Source organism: Lepus europaeus, chromosome 12 (assembly GCF_033115175.1).
Source record: "Lepus europaeus isolate LE1 chromosome 12, mLepTim1.pri, whole genome shotgun sequence".
Taxonomy (NCBI): Eukaryota; Metazoa; Chordata; class Mammalia; order Lagomorpha; family Leporidae; genus Lepus; species Lepus europaeus.
In genome coordinates, this window is record NC_084838.1 from 999002 (window position 1) to 1014264 (window position 15263).

The following is a 15263-nucleotide window of genomic DNA, read 5'->3' on the forward strand; positions in this document are numbered from 1 at the left end:
CCCCTGGGTGTCCTGTGGCCTGGCCTGGCCTCCCTGGCTCAGCTGTGGCATGGTTTCTACCTCGAAGGCGGACAGGAGTGGACCTGGGCGTGCAGAGACCTGGTGATGGTGAGTGGGTCCCAGGGTTCAGAGCTCCGGCCTCGGCCCTTGGCACCCTCCCGGGGTCTGCGCGGGCTCAGAGGGTCCCACTGGGCACTTCCCCACTGCTCCTGGGGAGTCTTGGATGGCCTGGCCGGGGTGAGGGAGGCCCACGCTGCTGGGGGTCGTCGGGGGCCTGGGGGCACTGGAGGCCGGACTCTGGGGAGGAGAGATGTTGGCGGCACGGCCGCAGCTGGCGGGCGCTGGCCGGTGGGAAGTGGTCAGAGGGGCTGAGGGAACAGGATGGCTGTGGGGCCGGGGGTGGGTGAGCCAGGAGTGGGCGGGAGCCTTTTAAAAGCCGCTTTTGGGACTTCCTGTATTTTAATGATTGGCACAGAAGTCGGTTAGACCGCAGTTTCTGGCAGAATCTCTTGTTCTGGCTCAGCTTGTCTCTGTCCTTGGACTGACCTTGCCGCCCAGTGGGCCTGGCTCTGTGGGGCGGGGACGCCGGCCTGCCCGGACTCAGAGGGGGACGATGCCCAGGGAGCGGGGGAGGCTCCTTCTAGAACTTCGGGGAGCAGGGGGCGTGGAGAGAAGCCACTCTGTCAGCCCTGCAGACTCAGTGGTGGGCCCAGGCCAGGCACAGGGGCGCCCAGGCCCGGGGCAGCCCCGTGGTCATCTGGCTGCTTTGCTGGGGAGGCTGGGCGGGTGCCCGGGGGTCAGTGACCGCCCACAGCAGGGCACCCGAGGGCTATAAGGGTTTGCGGCTGGAGGCGGCACGTCCAAGCTGTGCAGGCCTCCGGGAAGATGTGGGCCGTGCCGCTCGCTGCCCTTCTGGCCCTGGTCCCTGTGCCCGGGGCCCGGGCGCTGTGGCTGGGGCGGCTGGACCCCACGCAGGTGAGGCCGTCCTGTGGGGCCAGGGGGCAGGGGCAGCAGGGCGTGGGCGGGGCTGGAGCTGCCGGTCCGCCCGCAGCTCCTCGGGCCCTGGTACGTCCTCGCCGTGGCCTCCCGGGAGAAGGGCTTCGCGCTGGAGAGGGACATGAAGACCATCGAGGGCGTCGTGGTGACCCTCACCCCCGAGAACCGCCTCCAGCTGCTGTCCTCACGGCACCGGTGGGTGGGGCATCCCCGGGCCCCCACCCGCCACGCTCCAGCCCGGGCTCTCCGCGTCTGTGCCCTGACCCTGCCCGCTGCTGGCCGTCTAGCCAGGGAGTTCCCGCACAGTGTGGTGGAGGCTGAGGCCGAACCTGCCCGCGGTGCAGGCTGTCCTGGGCCAACGGGCAGTGCGCATGCCTGTGTGTGTATACGTGCACGTGTGTATATGTGCGCACACGTGTGTGGGTATGTATGCGCTATGTGTGCAGTGTGTGTATTCACGTGTGTGGGAGTATGTGTGTCTGTGTGCACACGTGTGTGCGCATGTGTGTATGTGGGGGGGAGCTGTGAGTGCATGTGGTGTGTGTGCAGTATGTGTGGTATGTACATGTGTGTGCGTCTGTGGGCATGTGTGTGCGTGTGTGTGCCTGCCCATGGCAGCTCCCCCAGCCCATGGGCAGCCCCCCCATAACTGATGCCTTTAACTCGTGTCCTCGTCACCGCACAGGCCCTGCCCCCAACCCTGACACCCAGCGGTGAGAGCTGCACGCTTAGTACCACAGTGTTTCCCCAATCTTATTTTTTTTTAAAGATTTATTTATTTGAAAGGCAGAGTGAGAGAGAGAGAAAGAGAGAGAGAGGTCTTCCATCCACTGGTTCACTCCCCAGTTGGCCACAACAGCTGGAGCTGCGCCAATCCGAAGCCAGGAGCCAGGAGCTTCTTCCAGGTCTCCCACGCAGGTGCAGGGGCCCAAGGACTTGGGCCATCTTCTACTGCTTTCCCAGGCCACAGCAGAGAGCTGGTTCAGAAGAGGAGCAGCTGGGACTTGAACCGGCGCCCATATGGGATGCCGGTGCTGCAGGCGGCGGCTTTACCCGCTGTGCCGCAGCGCCGGGCCCAGCTCTGTCTTCCAGGGACCAGTTCTGGTTGCCTGGGCTTCCTCTTAGCCTTTCCTGGCTTCTTCCCCAGAGGCGTCCGTTCCTTGTATTTCCCACACAGCCCTGCGCTGGGTCGGGCTTGCTTGTCTAGGGGCTGACCGCTGAGGGACTCTGGCCCCTTGGTGGTCTCCACGGCTACACCAGACACCGACGTCGCCCGCCCGCCTCTCGCCCGTGCCCCTCGAGGCTCTGGCGTCCCAGGGCCCCTCTCTGTGGGGAGGCAGAGCTCCCTTGGCACACGCTCGCCGCCACTGACCCTCGCCCCCTGTGCCCTTGACCCTGGGCTGCTGGTGCCGTGTCCGTCCAGGCTGGAGGGGTGTGCCCAGCAGGAGGTGGAGCTGGTGAAGCAGACTTCCGGCTGGGTCTTCGAGAACCCCTGTAAGTACCAGGGCCTCAGTGGCTGACGCTGCCCAGCCCTGGTGCCCCAGGCCCCGTCCGCAGGCCCAGGCGGGAGAGGGGCTCGCCCCGAGGGGGAGGCAGACCCCTGGGCAGGGTGCTCAGGCCCCGCCCTGCACTGCTCAGATGCCAGTGGGGCCCTAATGTGGCCCCAGGACCCCACAGGTGCAAAGGCTGGTGCCTGCCCGGCGGCCATCACCCCACAGGGCAGGGCTGTCTGTGTGTCTGTCCACTGGTGACTGAGGGCCCCTCGTGCAGGCCCCAGGGGGTGAGGGACCAGGGCCAGAGCTGGGAGGGCCCCTGCGGAGGTCGGGTGGGCCCAGCGGCCCCTGGGGCTTTTGCGTGGCAGCCCGCGGCGTGCTGGAGTACCGCGTGCTCGGCACCAACTTCAGAGACTTCGCCGTGGTCTTCACCCAGCTGGAGTTTGGGGAGGAGTCCTTCAACACCGTGGAGCTGTACAGTGAGCGGGGAGGGGGCTCAGGGCAGGGGCGTGGCGCTGGGGGAGACCGGGGCGGGCGGCCCCGCCAACCGACTGCGCCCACGGCAGGTCGCAGGCAGACGGCCAGCGGCGAGGCCTTGCGGCTCTTCAGCAAGTGGAGCAAGGGCCTGGGCTTCCTGTCCCAGCAGCAGGCGCAGCTGCGGAAGGACGGTGGGTGGCGGCCGCGGTGGCCGGGCGCGACGGGCGGGTGCCGACCTGGGGCCACGTCCTAGCCTCTGAGAGGGGCTTTAAGGAGTCACCATCCCCACCCGAGTCAGGCTCCTGGGGCCGGCCCTGTCCTGGGGTGGGGGCTTCCTGCCGCCACGGCCCCCGCTTACGGCAGCCTTGTCTCCCCCAGTCACCTGCGCACAGAAGATCCTCCAGGTAGGTGCCTCCTGCGCCTCACCCGGGGCCCTGGCTCGAGCCTGCTGCTGTGACGGGGGGGAGGGGGGCGGGAGCCCCTCTGGCGAGCCAGGCCCCCGACGTGCACCCCGTTTTCAGTGAGGGCTGTGGCCGCAGCGGGGACAGCAGGGACGGCGCCCATGGTGTCCTGGGGAGGCCGGCCAGCGCTGCCCGGGGCTCTTGCTCGCATCAGAATAAAGCGATTCCACAGCAAACCACCAGGCCTGGGGACTGTGGTTGGGTGGGGCATCGACTGGCACGGGGGAGGAGGCGGGACGATGGCAAGGGTCTCGCCACAGAACCAGCACCAGGACAAGGGGGCTCGCCTCTGTCCTGGCCGTCTGTCCTGGTCCTCTGGTGTCCCCTGGGTCTGGGGACAGCGCAAGCCGCCCTCCGCCAGCACCAACTGGCTTGGGTAGGTGGGGGCTGGTCAGTGCCTGCTGCAAATTGTGCAGGGGGCCGGGTGAGGGAGGGAGCTGGCACTGGTGACCACCAGGACCCTTGGCTGGGCTGCCAGGGCAAGAGGACAGGGCTGGGACCGCCCTGGCCCAGACTGGGCAGCTGACCCTGCTTCCAGCTGGGGCTGGGGTTGGGGCCAGGCCGGGGCTGGGGTTGGGGCCAGGCAGGGGCTGGGGCTGGGGCCGGGGCCAGGCAGGGGCCCAGGGGCCCCACGAGGCTGAGCTGGCCAGTGCTTGTGGTTCTGGTGGGCGTGGGGGCAGCCCAAGGTCCTGGGAGAAGTGTGGGCTGGGGCTGCCCCTTGCTTGTGCCGAGGTGAGCTGTGCACAGGGTGCCCGTGTCCTCCAGGCTGGGCCCATACATGCTTGCACACACACGCACAAACGTGTGCACATGCGTGTCTGCCCCGTATGTGGACCTGCTTGAGCACCGAGATGCCTTGACCCCGGGAGGGCGGCCCAGGGGCCCGAGACCCACGGCCGCTGCCTGCGCCGCCCGTGCTGGCCTGCTCCGGCCCTTTGCTCTCGCCAGAGGCGCCAGGTGCCTGCTGCCGGTGAACCGGCCCAGGGCTGTCGCTGGGACGTGTGGTGACCTCGGGTCCAGGGCAGTACGGGATGCAGGGTGTCCAGGAGGGGAGGAGGGGGCCCCACCTCCATCCTCAGGGGCCTCCCAGGCAGGACACCTGCTGCAGGGCACGGCTGGGGGCTTGGAGACCGGCTCCTCTGTGCCAGGAGGTGGAGCAGAGCCCAAAGCCACACCGCCGCCCACCCCCGCCGGGCGGGCTCTGGGCTCTGGGCTCGGGGCTGGGTCATTCGCCCACAGCGGGCCGAGCGGGACAGCGTGGGGGCCTTGGCAGCCACCGAAGGGTGAGGATGTGGCCGGGGCTGCCAGCGCTGGTGCTGGTCCTGGCCGTGGGCTCCCAACTGCAGGAGGACACCCCCAGGGAGTCCCACAACATCAACTGGAACAAGGTGAGGCCAGGAGCTCTGAGGAGCGGACACGGGGCCGGGGCCAGACAGCAGCAGCCCTAGGTCGCCGGGAGCTGACAGGAGGGCAGGGGCGGCAGGACCGGCAGGAGACAGGTGCTGGAGCCAGAGATGGTCCCCACAGGCAGCCCTGGGCACCGTGGCTGGGGGGCGTGGCAGACCAGCCCCCACCCCCAGAGGCCCCTGAAGGAAGGAGTGGGGGCCACTGGGGCCAGTGGGGGAGGCCCCGACCTGACTGGCTCTCCTCAGCCTGGCTCTGGGGCCGGAGCCCAGTGGGGGATGGGCACTCCTGCTGGTGCAGGATGGGCTGGGCCTTGGTTTTGGGGCCGGGAGCCTGGGGAGGGGCAGCCCCGGAGGCCCCCGACACCGTCCTCCTCCGGCTGACCCCCCCCCGCAGTTTTCAGGGTTCTGGTACATTCTGGCCGTTGCCACTGATGCCCAGGGATTCACGGCAGGCAGAGACAACACCAAGCTGGGGGCCCTCGTGCTGAAGCTGGACCGACCTGGCCGGCTGAAGATGAGCCTCACGTTCGGCAGGTGAGTGTGGGCGTGGCCCTGCCCGGCCCACCTGCCCAGGAGGTAGGAGCCGGCCGGCGGGCGGTGTGGCAGCTCCGCAGGGGCTGACTTCCGGAGAAGCCGCTGGCCGTGGGCGTGGGGAGCATTCCCTTCAGCGGCAGGCTGTGGTCCCACCTGGAACATTCCAGAACAACCGACAAGGCCAGCACACTCTGCGTACACCGGCCTCCCCAGGTCTCCGGGCAGAGGCGGGAGCTGGGCTGGGCGCGCGGCCAGCGGACAGGAGCGGCCGCCCTGGCTCCAGCCCGCACCTGCTCCTGCCCAGATTGCAGGGCTGCCGGTCCTGGGCGGTGACGCTGAAGAAAGACCGGAAGAAGGCCGTGTTCCGAAACACCTGTGCGTGAGCGGGCGTGGGCGGGGCCGCGCCGCCGAGTGGGCGGGTCTGCGGGCCCGATGGGCGGGGCCGCGCTGCTGAGTGGGCGGGTCTGCGGGCCCGATGGGCGGGGCCGCGCTGCTGAGTGGGAGGGTCTGCGGGCCCGATGGGCGGGGCCGCGCTGCCGAGTGGGAGGGTCTGCGGGCCCGATGGGCGGGGCCGCGCCGCCGAGTGGGCGGGTCTGCGGGCCCGATGGGCGGGGCCGCGCTGCTGAGTGGGAGGGTCTGCGGGCCCGATGGGCGGGGCCGCGCTGCCGAGTGGGAGGGTCTGCGGGCCCGATGGGCGGGGCCGCGCTGCCGAGTGGGAGGGTCTGCGGGCCCGATGGGCGGGGCCGCGCTGCTGAGTGGGAGGGTCTGCGGGCCCGATGGGCGGGGCCGCGCTGCCGAGTGGGAGGGTCTGCACTGCTCAGTGGGCGGGGTCTGTGCAGCCGTGGCTCCCCCGCAGCCCCCGAGCCCCCGAGGACAGGCCCCCCCCCCCCCGGGACTGGAGGGCAGCGGGGCTGTGGCCCCAGAGTTGCCCGTCTGCTGGCGGGGGTCCGGGGTGAGTGGCGGCCTGGGTGCGGCGGGCGCCAGCGGCCGCTCCGGGCGCTCTTGCAGTGAGAGGGGTGAAGGGCCTCCACGTGCTGTTCACCGACTACGGCCAGAGCCTGGTCCAGCTGCGCCTGGGCCGCGGCGGCCGCACCGCCAAGAGCCTGATGCTGCTCAGTGAGTGCGGCGCCCCGGGGAGGGGCGGAGGTCGGGCCGCGGCCTCGGGGTGACGCCGGTGCCCGCCCGCAGGCAGGCAGGCCGTCTCCAGCTTCTGGACTCTGAAAGAATTTCTGAACGTTTGTGAGGTCCTGGGGCTGTCCACGTCGGCCGCCTTGCTGCAGAAGGACCGTGAGCTCTGACCTCCAGCTCAGCCCGGAATCACGGGGGAGGGCGGGCGGGGATGGGGAGCCCCGGCCGAGCCGCCTCCGTCCGCCGGGGCTGGCTGTGCGGGCTTTGGGAGGGGCGCCCAGGGCAGGCCATGCCTTGGCCGTGGCCCGTGGACCAGACGCCGCCTCCAGGCAGCGCCAGGCCCCCACTGCCTCTGTCTCCCGCAGCCTCCTGTGCCGACACCGCCCTGCCCTGAAGGCGGCCGCCTTCTTTCTCTCCACCCGTGGGGCACCCACGCCTGGGGCAGCGTTTCAGGCGCCAGCGCCAGCCAGACTCCAGTGGTGGTCAGAGAGGCGTCAGTGACCCTGGCCGCGGGCCGCGCGAAGCCCAGGGGGCTCTGGCTCTGCCCCCGCCGCGCCACGCCCCTGTCTGTGTGAAATACACCACAGGCCGGTCCAGCCCGGGCTCCGCCGTGTGCCGTGTCTCTGTGCCACCACCTCGGGAGCCCCACGGGTCCTGCGTCAGCACCTGCCATGCCTTGGGCTGGTGGGAGCAAGACAGGCAAGGCTGTTCTAGAACCTTCTTTAATAGGAGAGGCTTCGCCAGTCACACACTCGCCCGCACACGCAGGCGCAGGCCTGAGGCCACAGGTGCCCACCGACTCATCGTCTCGTGGAGCTGGGGTACGGGGGTGCTAGGGGAGAACACAGCGCAGGGACCTGGGAGCTTGGACACTGCGTGGACAGAGCGGCCGGCAGCGGGGGGACCCGGGCACTGGGCGCTGTGCTGAGGGCGTGGGGGCTGCCGAGGGGTCTCCCACGGTCCGCTGTGCAAAGCGTCGGGTGTCGCGGGCGGGGCCTGGCTCGGAAGAGGCCGCTGCGTGGAGAGGGACTGAGAGGCAGGGGCGTGCCTGGGAGGGCACTGCGGGGTGGCCCCAGTGCTGGGGACCCTGCTGCCCACGTGGCAGACCCGGATGGAGTTCTGGGCCCCTGGTTTCCGCCTGGCCCAGCCCAGGCCGTTGAGGACTTTTGGGCACGGAAGCTGAAAACAAATCCTTAAAAACAAGGCAGCAGGAGGCGGGGGTGGGGGCTCAGGTAGCGGGAAGGGGGCACCAGGGAGGACCAGGCTGGGGGCCACTCCCAGGGCTTCCCGGAGGTCTCCAGTGGGTAGGGAAGCGATGAGAGTGGGCACTGCCGTCCCGCCTCAACCCTCCCGGCCCCCTGGGGTGCCCCTCCCCCCCTTAGCACAGAGCTGCCCAGCATGTGCCGAGGGCCGTGGGCACGGGGGGGAGGCGAGGGGTGCAGGCCTCCAGCCCCCCACACGAGCTGGTGCCCCCTGCACGAACGTGGACCCTCCCGTGGGGGCGCAAGCCTTGGCGTCCACGACGGAGACCTGCACCCGAACGGGCTCCTCTGAACCCCAGAACTGCCGTCTGTGGAGCCCCCACATCAGCACATCCCGGGGAAGAGACAACCAGGGAGCGGCCCGGACATGGGGATGGCCTGGGGTGGGCAGTGTCCCCGGAAGCTGGTGGCCTGGGGGGCCTGGGGTGCTGCCCCTGCCTCTTCCCGAGGAGGGAAACGGCCCCGCCCAGTGCCATGTCCCTGCCGTGTCCCGCGAGGCCCCGAGGCCCCCGCGAGGCCTCACCGACTCAGCCAGCGCCTCTGCCCACAGGGCTCTTCACGGGGATTGTGGGGGCGGGGCTAGGGCGCAGCGGGTCACGGCTCTGCCTGCCCCGCAGCGGCGTCACCGTCACCACGCCAAAGCACAGCTCCCCACGCAGCTCCCAGCCGCTGGCCTGGGAAAGCAGCAGAGGACGGCCGAGGGCTGAGCCTGCACCTGCGTGGGGGACCCGGTGGAGCTCCTGGCTCCTGGCCTTGTCCTGGCTGTTGGGGCCATTTGGGAAGTGAGCCAGGGGATGGAAGACTCTCTCTCTCTCTCTCTCTCTCTCTCTCTCTCTCTCTCTGAGGTTTTGCCTTTCAAGTAAGTCAATAAATGAATCCTGAACGAAAAATTTGCTGTGTTTGCTTCTAATTTACTCTGGAGACTAAAGCCACACTTACACAAGTCCACAGGAAACACGCCTCTCCCTCTAGATTATCTGAAAGGGAGAGACAGAGGGGGAGGGAGGGAGGGAGGGAGGCAGTGCTGGGTGTCGGGTGCTGAGGGTGTCCCCACCCCTCATTCCTGGGTGAGTGTGGGGTGTCAGGGTGCTGGGGGTGTCCCCACCCCTCACTCCTGGGGGAGTGTGGGGTGTCGGGCTCTGAGGGTGTCCCCGCCCCTCACTCCTGGGTGAGTGTGGGGTGTCGGGCTCTGAGGGTGTCCCCGCCCCTCACTCCTGGGGGAGTGTGGGGTGTCGGGCTCTGAGGGTGTCCCCGCCCCTCACTCCTGGGGGAGTGTTGGGTGTCGGGCGCTGGGGGTGTCCCCGCCCCTCACTCCTGGGGGAGTGTTGGGTGTCAGGGTGCTGGGGGTGTCCCCGCCCCTCACTCCTGGGTGAGTGTTGGGTGTCAGGGTGCTGGGGGTGTCCCCACCCTCACTCCTGGGGGAGTGCTGGGTGTCGGGCTCTGAGGGTGTCCCCACCCCTCACTCCTGGGGGAGTGTTGGGTGTCAGGTGCTGGGGGTGTCCCCACCCCTCACTCCTGGGTGAGTGTTGGGTGTCAGGTGCTGGGGGTGTCCCCACCCTCACTCCTGGGGGAGTGCTGGGTGTCGGGCGCTGAGGGTGTCCCCACCCTCACTCCTGGGGGAGTGCTGGGTGTCGGGCTCTGAGGGTGTCCCCACCCCTCACTCCTGGGTGAGTGTGGGGTGTCGGGCTCTGAGGGTGTCCCCACCCCTCACTCCTGGGGGAGTGTTGGGGTATCAGGGTACTGAGGGTGTCCCCACCCCTCACTCCTGGGTGAGTGTGGGGTGTTGGGCTCTGAGGGTGTCCCCACCCCTCACTCCTGGGTGAGTGTTGGGTGTCAGGGTGCTGGGGGTGTCCCCACCCCTCATTCCTGGGTGAGTGCTGGGTGTCAGGGTGCTGGGGGTGTCCCCACCCCTCATTCCTGGGTGAGTGCTGGGTGTCAGGGTGCTGGGGGTGTCCCCACCCCTCACTCCTGGGTGAGTGTGGGGTGTCGGGCTCTGAGGGTGTCCCCACCCCTCACTCCCGGGTGAGTGTTGGGTGTCGGGCTCTGAGGGTGTCCCCGCCCCTCACTCCTGGGTGAGTGTTGGGTGTCAGGGCTCTGAGGGTGTCCCCACCCCTCACTCCTGGGTGAGTGTTGGGTGTCGGGCTCTGAGGGTGTCCCCGCCCCTCACTCCTGGGTGAGTGTTGGGTGTCAGGGCTCTGAGGGTGTCCCCACCCCTCACTCCTGGGTGAGTGTGGGGTGTCGGGCTCTGAGGGTGTCCCCGCCCCTCACTCCTGGGGGAGTGTTGGGTGTCGGGCGCTGGGGGTGTCCCCGCCCCTCACTCCTGGGGGAGTGTTGGGTGTCAGGGTGCTGGGGGTGTCCCCGCCGCTCACTCCTGGGTGAGTGTTGGGTGTCAGGGTGCTGGGGGTGTCCCCGCCCCTCACTCCTGGGTGAGTGTTGGGTGTCAGGGTGCTGGGGGTGTCCCCACCCTCACTCCTGGGGGAGTGTTGGGTGTCGGGCTCTGGGGGTGTCCCCACCCCTCACTCCTGGGTGAGTGCTGGGTGTCGGGCTCTGAGGGTGTCCCCGCCCCTCACTCCTGGGGGAGTGCTGGGTGTCGGGCTCTGAGGGTGTCCCCACCCCTCACTCCTGGGGGAGTGTTGGGTGTTGGGCTCTGAGGGTGTCCCCACCCCTCACTCCTGGGGGAGTGTGGGGTGTCGGGCTCTGAGGGTGTCCCCACCCCTCACTCCTGGGGGAGTGTTGGGTGTCAGGGTGCTGGGGGTGTCCCCGCCCCTCACTCCTGGGTGAGTGTTGGGTGTCGGGCTCTGAGGGTGTCCCCACCCCTCACTCCTGGGGGAGTGTTGGGTGTCAGGGTGCTGGGGGTGTCCCCACCCCTCACTCCTGGGTGAGTGCTGGGTGTCGGGCTCTGAGGGTGTCCCCGCCCCTCACTCCTGGGTGAGTGCTGGGTGTCGGGCTCTGAGGGTGTCCCCACCCCTCACTCCTGGGGGAGTGTTGGGTGTCGGGCTCTGAGGGTGTCCCCGCCCCTCACTCCTGGGTGAGTGTGGGGTGTCGGCTGCTGAGGGTGTCCCCACCCCTCACTCCTGGGGGAGTGTTGGGTGTCGGGCTCTGAGGGTGTCCCCACCCCTCACTCCTGGGTGAGTGCTGGGTGTCGGGCGCTGAGGGTGTCCCCGCCCCTCACTCCTGGGTGAGTGTGGGGTGTCGGCTGCTGAGGGTGTCCCCACCCCTCACTCCTGGGGGAGTGTTGGGTGTCAGGGTGCTGGGGGTGTCCCCACCCCTCACTCCTGGGTGAGTGTTGGGTGTCGGGCGCTGAGGGTGTCCCCGCCCCTCACTCCTGGGTGAGTGTTGGGTGTCGGGCTCTGAGGGTGTCCCCGCCCCTCACTCCTGGGTGAGTGTTGGGTGTCGGGCTCTGAGGGTGTCCCCACCCCTCACTCCTGGGTGAGTGTGGGGTGTCGGGCTCTGAGGGTGTCCCCACCCTCACTCCCGGGTGAGTGTTGGGGTGTCGGGCTCTGAGGGTGTCCCCACCCCTCACTCCTGGGTGAGTGTTGGGTGTCGGGCGCTGAGGGTGTCCCCACCCCTCACTCCTGGGTGAGTGTTGGGTGTCGGGCTCTGAGGGTGTCCCCGCCCCTCACTCCCGGGTGAGTGTTGGGTGTCAGGGTACTGAGGGTGTCCCCACCCCTCACTCCTGGGTGAGTGTTGGGTGTTGGGCGCTGAGGGTGTCCCCGCCCCTCACTCCCGGGTGAGTGTTGGGTGTCAGGGTACTGAGGGTGTCCCCACCCCTCACTCCTGGGTGAGTGTTGGGTGTTGGGCGCTGAGGGTGTCCCCACCCCTCACTCCTGGGTGAGTGTTGGGTGTCAGGGTACTGAGGGTGTCCCCACCCCTCACTCCTGGGTGAGTGTTGGGTGTTGGGCGCTGAGGGTGTCCCCACCCCTCACTCCTGGGTGAGTGTTGGGTGTCGGGCTCTGAGGGTGTCCCCGCCCCTCACTCCTGGGTGAGTGCTGGGTGTCGGGCGCTGAGGCTTTGCCCCTGGCTGCCTGGGCTCACACATCGGGGCAGTTGGAGCTGTCAGGGAGCTTCCTCAGGTGCTGGTCAGTGCAGGAATGTGCGCACCGTCCAGCCCCTCAGTCCCTGAGCCCCTGAGGCTCTGAGTGCCCGGTGACCCCCGGGGCTGCGCCCGCCAGTGCACCCAGCCGCGGGTCCGTGGTGTCCAGGCTGCCCATCGCTGCTGAGGTCTCGGCGGGCTCGGGTGCTGGGCCCGGGTGCTGGCACCTGGTGTGGACCTGCAGCCCAGCACGGTGAGAGGTAATGGCCCGGTGTTCCGGCCGCCCCAGCCGAGGCACAGGTGCACGTCCGGGGCCTGGGCTCCTGAGGACTCAGGGTTCCCACAGGGCCAGGTGGGGCGTGTGGGCGAGAAGGGAGCACTTCCTCCCCAGGAGGCGGAGGGCGTCCGCTGGACGTGGGCCGCTGACCACAGGATGGGCCGTGTGTTCTGAGGCAGGAGGCGCTGATGGCCCTGGGTGGGTGCAGGGGCCAAGCTCTTCCTGCCAGACCCGGCCGTGCCTCCGGGGGTTCAGGGCCTGCCTCTGCCCGGCAGATCAAATGTCCCTTACCCCGCACGCCCGCACCACTGACCGGGGGCTCAAGGCCACCCTGGGGTCCTGCCTTCCTGGGCCGGGCTGCCCGAGTGCCCCCCCGCCGAGCCCACAGGGTCAGCGCCGCTTCCCGCAGGGCAGGGCGCCCTCTGGGGCTTCGCTCTCCAAGTGGAGGAGGCTAGCTTGCCAGTGTGCACACACACGCAACCCACACCCGCTCGCGTGTTCGTGTGCACACCTCATGCACACACATGCAGGCACACGGGCGTGGACACACACAGCTGCACACACGCAAACAGCATGCACGAGCCCAGCGCAACGTGCAGTCCACGCACACACAGTGCACACGTGCACAGGTACACACACGCAACCCACAAATGTGTGCATGGTCACGTGTGTACACACACGCACACGTGACACCGCCTTCCACGTTCTCAGCAGACGGGCAGCTGCAGTGTGATGGGTGGAGGGGGGCTGGCCTGGGCCCCTGACCCCTGTCCTCTTGAAGACCGGAGGGCCAGGGCTCTGTCCTGTATTCATGGTGGCCACTCGGCCGGGCCCTCAAGGGCCGGGGCTGTGGTGGGAGACAGGGCTGGGCTGCAGGCTCCAAGGCCTGGCAGAGTGTGGTGTGGGTCTGTGCACCAGGGCGTCCCTGGTGTGGTCGCGGTCACCTCTGGGTGTTGAACTTGAACTTGCCCTCCGCCCGCTGTGTGGTGAGTGGCAGCCGGGCTCTCCCGGGAAGCTGTCACTCTGCACTTCCCGCACAGGCTGCAGAACCCCGGGATTTTCTCCTGGAAAGCCCTCCAGCCTGAGGCCAGGCCCCGGCCCCGAGCGCCCCCCACCTCCCAGGGCCGCGGTGCGGCCACCGGCCACCGAGCTGCAGCCCCTTCCGACCCGACCGACCCGACCAGAACTCAGCACTGCAAGGCGCCTGCACTGAGCACGTGCGGACTTTCATTTCATTGTTCTGAAGACGGCGCACCAGAGAGAGCGCTTGTGTGGCCCCTGCGAGGGCTCGCGTCACAGGGGTGAGCGGGGCCCAGGTCACAGGGGGGGGAGCGGGGTCCCAGGTCACAGCGGGGGAGCGGGGCCCAGGTCACAGGGAGGAGGTGAGTGGGGCCCAGGTCATGGGGGGGGGGCGAGCGGGGGCCCAGGTCACGGGGAGGAGGTGAGCGGGGCCCAGGTCACAGGGAGGAGGTGAGCGGGGCCCAGGTCACAGGGGTGAGCGGGGCCCAGGTCATAGGGGGGGAGCGGGGGCCCAGGTCACAGGGGTGAGAGGGGCCCAGGTCACAGGGGGGGAGTGGGGCCCAGGTCACAGGGGGGGAGTGGGGGCCCAGGTCACAGGGAGGGGGTGAGTGGGGCCCAGGTCACAGGGAGGAGGTGAGTGGGGGCCCAGGTCACAGGGGGTGAGTGGGGGCTGCAGGTCACAGGGGGTGAGTTGGGGGCCCAGGTCACAGGGGTGAGTGGGGGCTGCAGGTCACAGGGGGTGAGTTGGGGGCCCAGGTCACAGGGAGGAGGTGAGTGGGGGCCCAGGTCACAGGGGTGAGTGGAGGCCCAGGTCACAGGGCAGGGGTGAGTGGGGGCCCAGGTCACAGGGGTGAGTGGGCCCCAGGTCACAGGGAGGAGGTGAGCGGGGGCCCAGGTCACAGGGAGGAGGTGAGCGGGGGCCCAGGTCACAGGGAGGAGGTGAGTGGGGGCCCAGGTCACAGGGAGGAGGTGAGTGGGGGCCCAGGTCACAGAGGTTTTCGGGGCCCAGGTCACAGGGGTGAGTGGGGCCAGGTCACAGGGGGGGAGTGGGGCCCAGGTCACAGGGGTGAGTGGGGCCCAGGTCACAGAGGGGGAGTGGGGCCCAGGTCACAGGGGTGAGTGGGGGCCCAGGTCACAGGGAGGAGGTGAGTGGGGGCCCAGGTCACAGGGGTGAGTGGGGGCCCAGGTCACAGGGAGGAGGTGAGTGGGGGCCCAGGTCACAGGGAGGAGGTGAGTGGGGGCCCAGGTCACAGGGAGGAGGTGAGTGGGGGCCCAGGTCACAGGGGTGAGCGGGGCCCATGTCACAGGGAGGAGGTGAGTGGGGGCCCAGGTCACAGGGGTGAGCGGGTGCCCAGGTCACAGGTAGGAGGTGAGTGGGGGCCCAGGTCACAGGGGTGAGCGGGGCCCATGTCACAGGGAGGAGGTGAGTGGGGGCCCAGGTCACAGGGAGGGGGTGAGTGAGGCCCAGGTCACAGGGGTGAGCGGGGCCCAGGTCACAGGGAGGAGGTGAGTGGGGGCCCAGGTCACAGGGGTGAGTGGGGGCCCAGGTCACAGGGAGGAGGTGAGTGGGGCCCCAGGTCACAGGGGTGAGTGGGCCCAGGTCACAGGGAGGAGGTGAGCGGGGGCCCAGTTTACAGGGAGGGGGTGAGTGAGGCCCAGGTCACAGGGGTGAGCGGGGCCCAGGTCACAGGGAGGAGGTGAGCGGGGGCCCCGTTCACAGGGAGGGGGTGAGTGAGGCCCAGGTCACAGGGGTGAGCGGGGCCCAGGTCACAGGGAGGAGGTGAGTGGGGGCCCAGGTCACAGGGGTGAGTGGGGCCAGGTCACAGGGGGGGAGTGGGGCCCAGGTCACAGGGGTGAGCGGGCCCAGGTCACAGGGAGGAGGTGAGTGGGGGCCCAGGTCACAGGGGTGAGTGGGGGCTGCAGGTCACAGGGGTGAGTTGGGGGCCCGGTGGGTTTTGTCCGAGTTCCCGAAGGTGAGGTCAGCCGATCCGCCGGCTTCCCAGGACCGAGCAGGCTCCTCCCCGCCCCTGCCGCCCCTGCCCCCCCCCCCCCCCCCCCCGCTCAGATCTGTGCTCCCGGGCTGTGGCAGGGAGCCCCCCGAGCCCCCCCCCCGGTGACCTGCCTGCAGCTTGGTGGTTTTTAAGCTTCTGATTGTGAACCACTGAGGGGTTCACCG

At 69.4% G+C, this 15263-nt stretch overlaps 2 protein-coding genes across 2 annotated transcripts; both read left to right on the forward strand.

Annotated features, from left to right (window-relative positions):
• Positions 1-885: 885 nt before the first annotated feature.
• On the forward strand, positions 886-4435 carry LCN6 (lipocalin 6). The gene is made up of 7 exons (XM_062208340.1): positions 886-975; positions 1052-1191; positions 2420-2490; positions 2858-2968; positions 3056-3157; positions 3345-3370; positions 4376-4435. The coding sequence occupies exons 1-7, from the start codon at positions 886-888 to the stop codon at positions 4433-4435; spliced, it is 600 nt and encodes a 199-aa protein (XP_062064324.1).
• Positions 4436-4458: 23 nt separating this feature from the next.
• LCN10 (lipocalin 10) lies at positions 4459-6889 on the forward strand. Its single transcript, XM_062208343.1, has 7 exons — positions 4459-4465; positions 4667-4815; positions 5228-5367; positions 5672-5742; positions 6376-6483; positions 6556-6654; positions 6861-6889. The coding sequence occupies exons 1-7, from the start codon at positions 4459-4461 to the stop codon at positions 6887-6889; spliced, it is 603 nt and encodes a 200-aa protein (XP_062064327.1).
• Positions 6890-15263: the final 8374 nt, after the last annotated feature.

Excerpts from the sequence above, each read along its gene's own strand:
- LCN6 (XM_062208340.1), top strand. The coding sequence starts at position 886 with ATGTGGGCCGTGCCGCTCGCTGCCCTTCTGGCCCTGGTCCCTGTGCCC. Across the intron at positions 2,491-2,857 it reads CTGGGTCTTCGAGAACCCCT|CCCGCGGCGTGCTGGAGTAC; the intron begins GTAAGTACCAGG and ends TTTGCGTGGCAG. Across the intron at positions 2,969-3,055 it reads CAACACCGTGGAGCTGTACA|GTCGCAGGCAGACGGCCAGC; the intron begins GTGAGCGGGGAG and ends CGCCCACGGCAG.
- LCN10 (XM_062208343.1), top strand. Across the intron at positions 5,368-5,671 it reads ATGAGCCTCACGTTCGGCAG|ATTGCAGGGCTGCCGGTCCT; the intron begins GTGAGTGTGGGC and ends GCTCCTGCCCAG. Across the intron at positions 6,484-6,555 it reads CAAGAGCCTGATGCTGCTCA|GCAGGCAGGCCGTCTCCAGC; the intron begins GTGAGTGCGGCG and ends GCCCGCCCGCAG.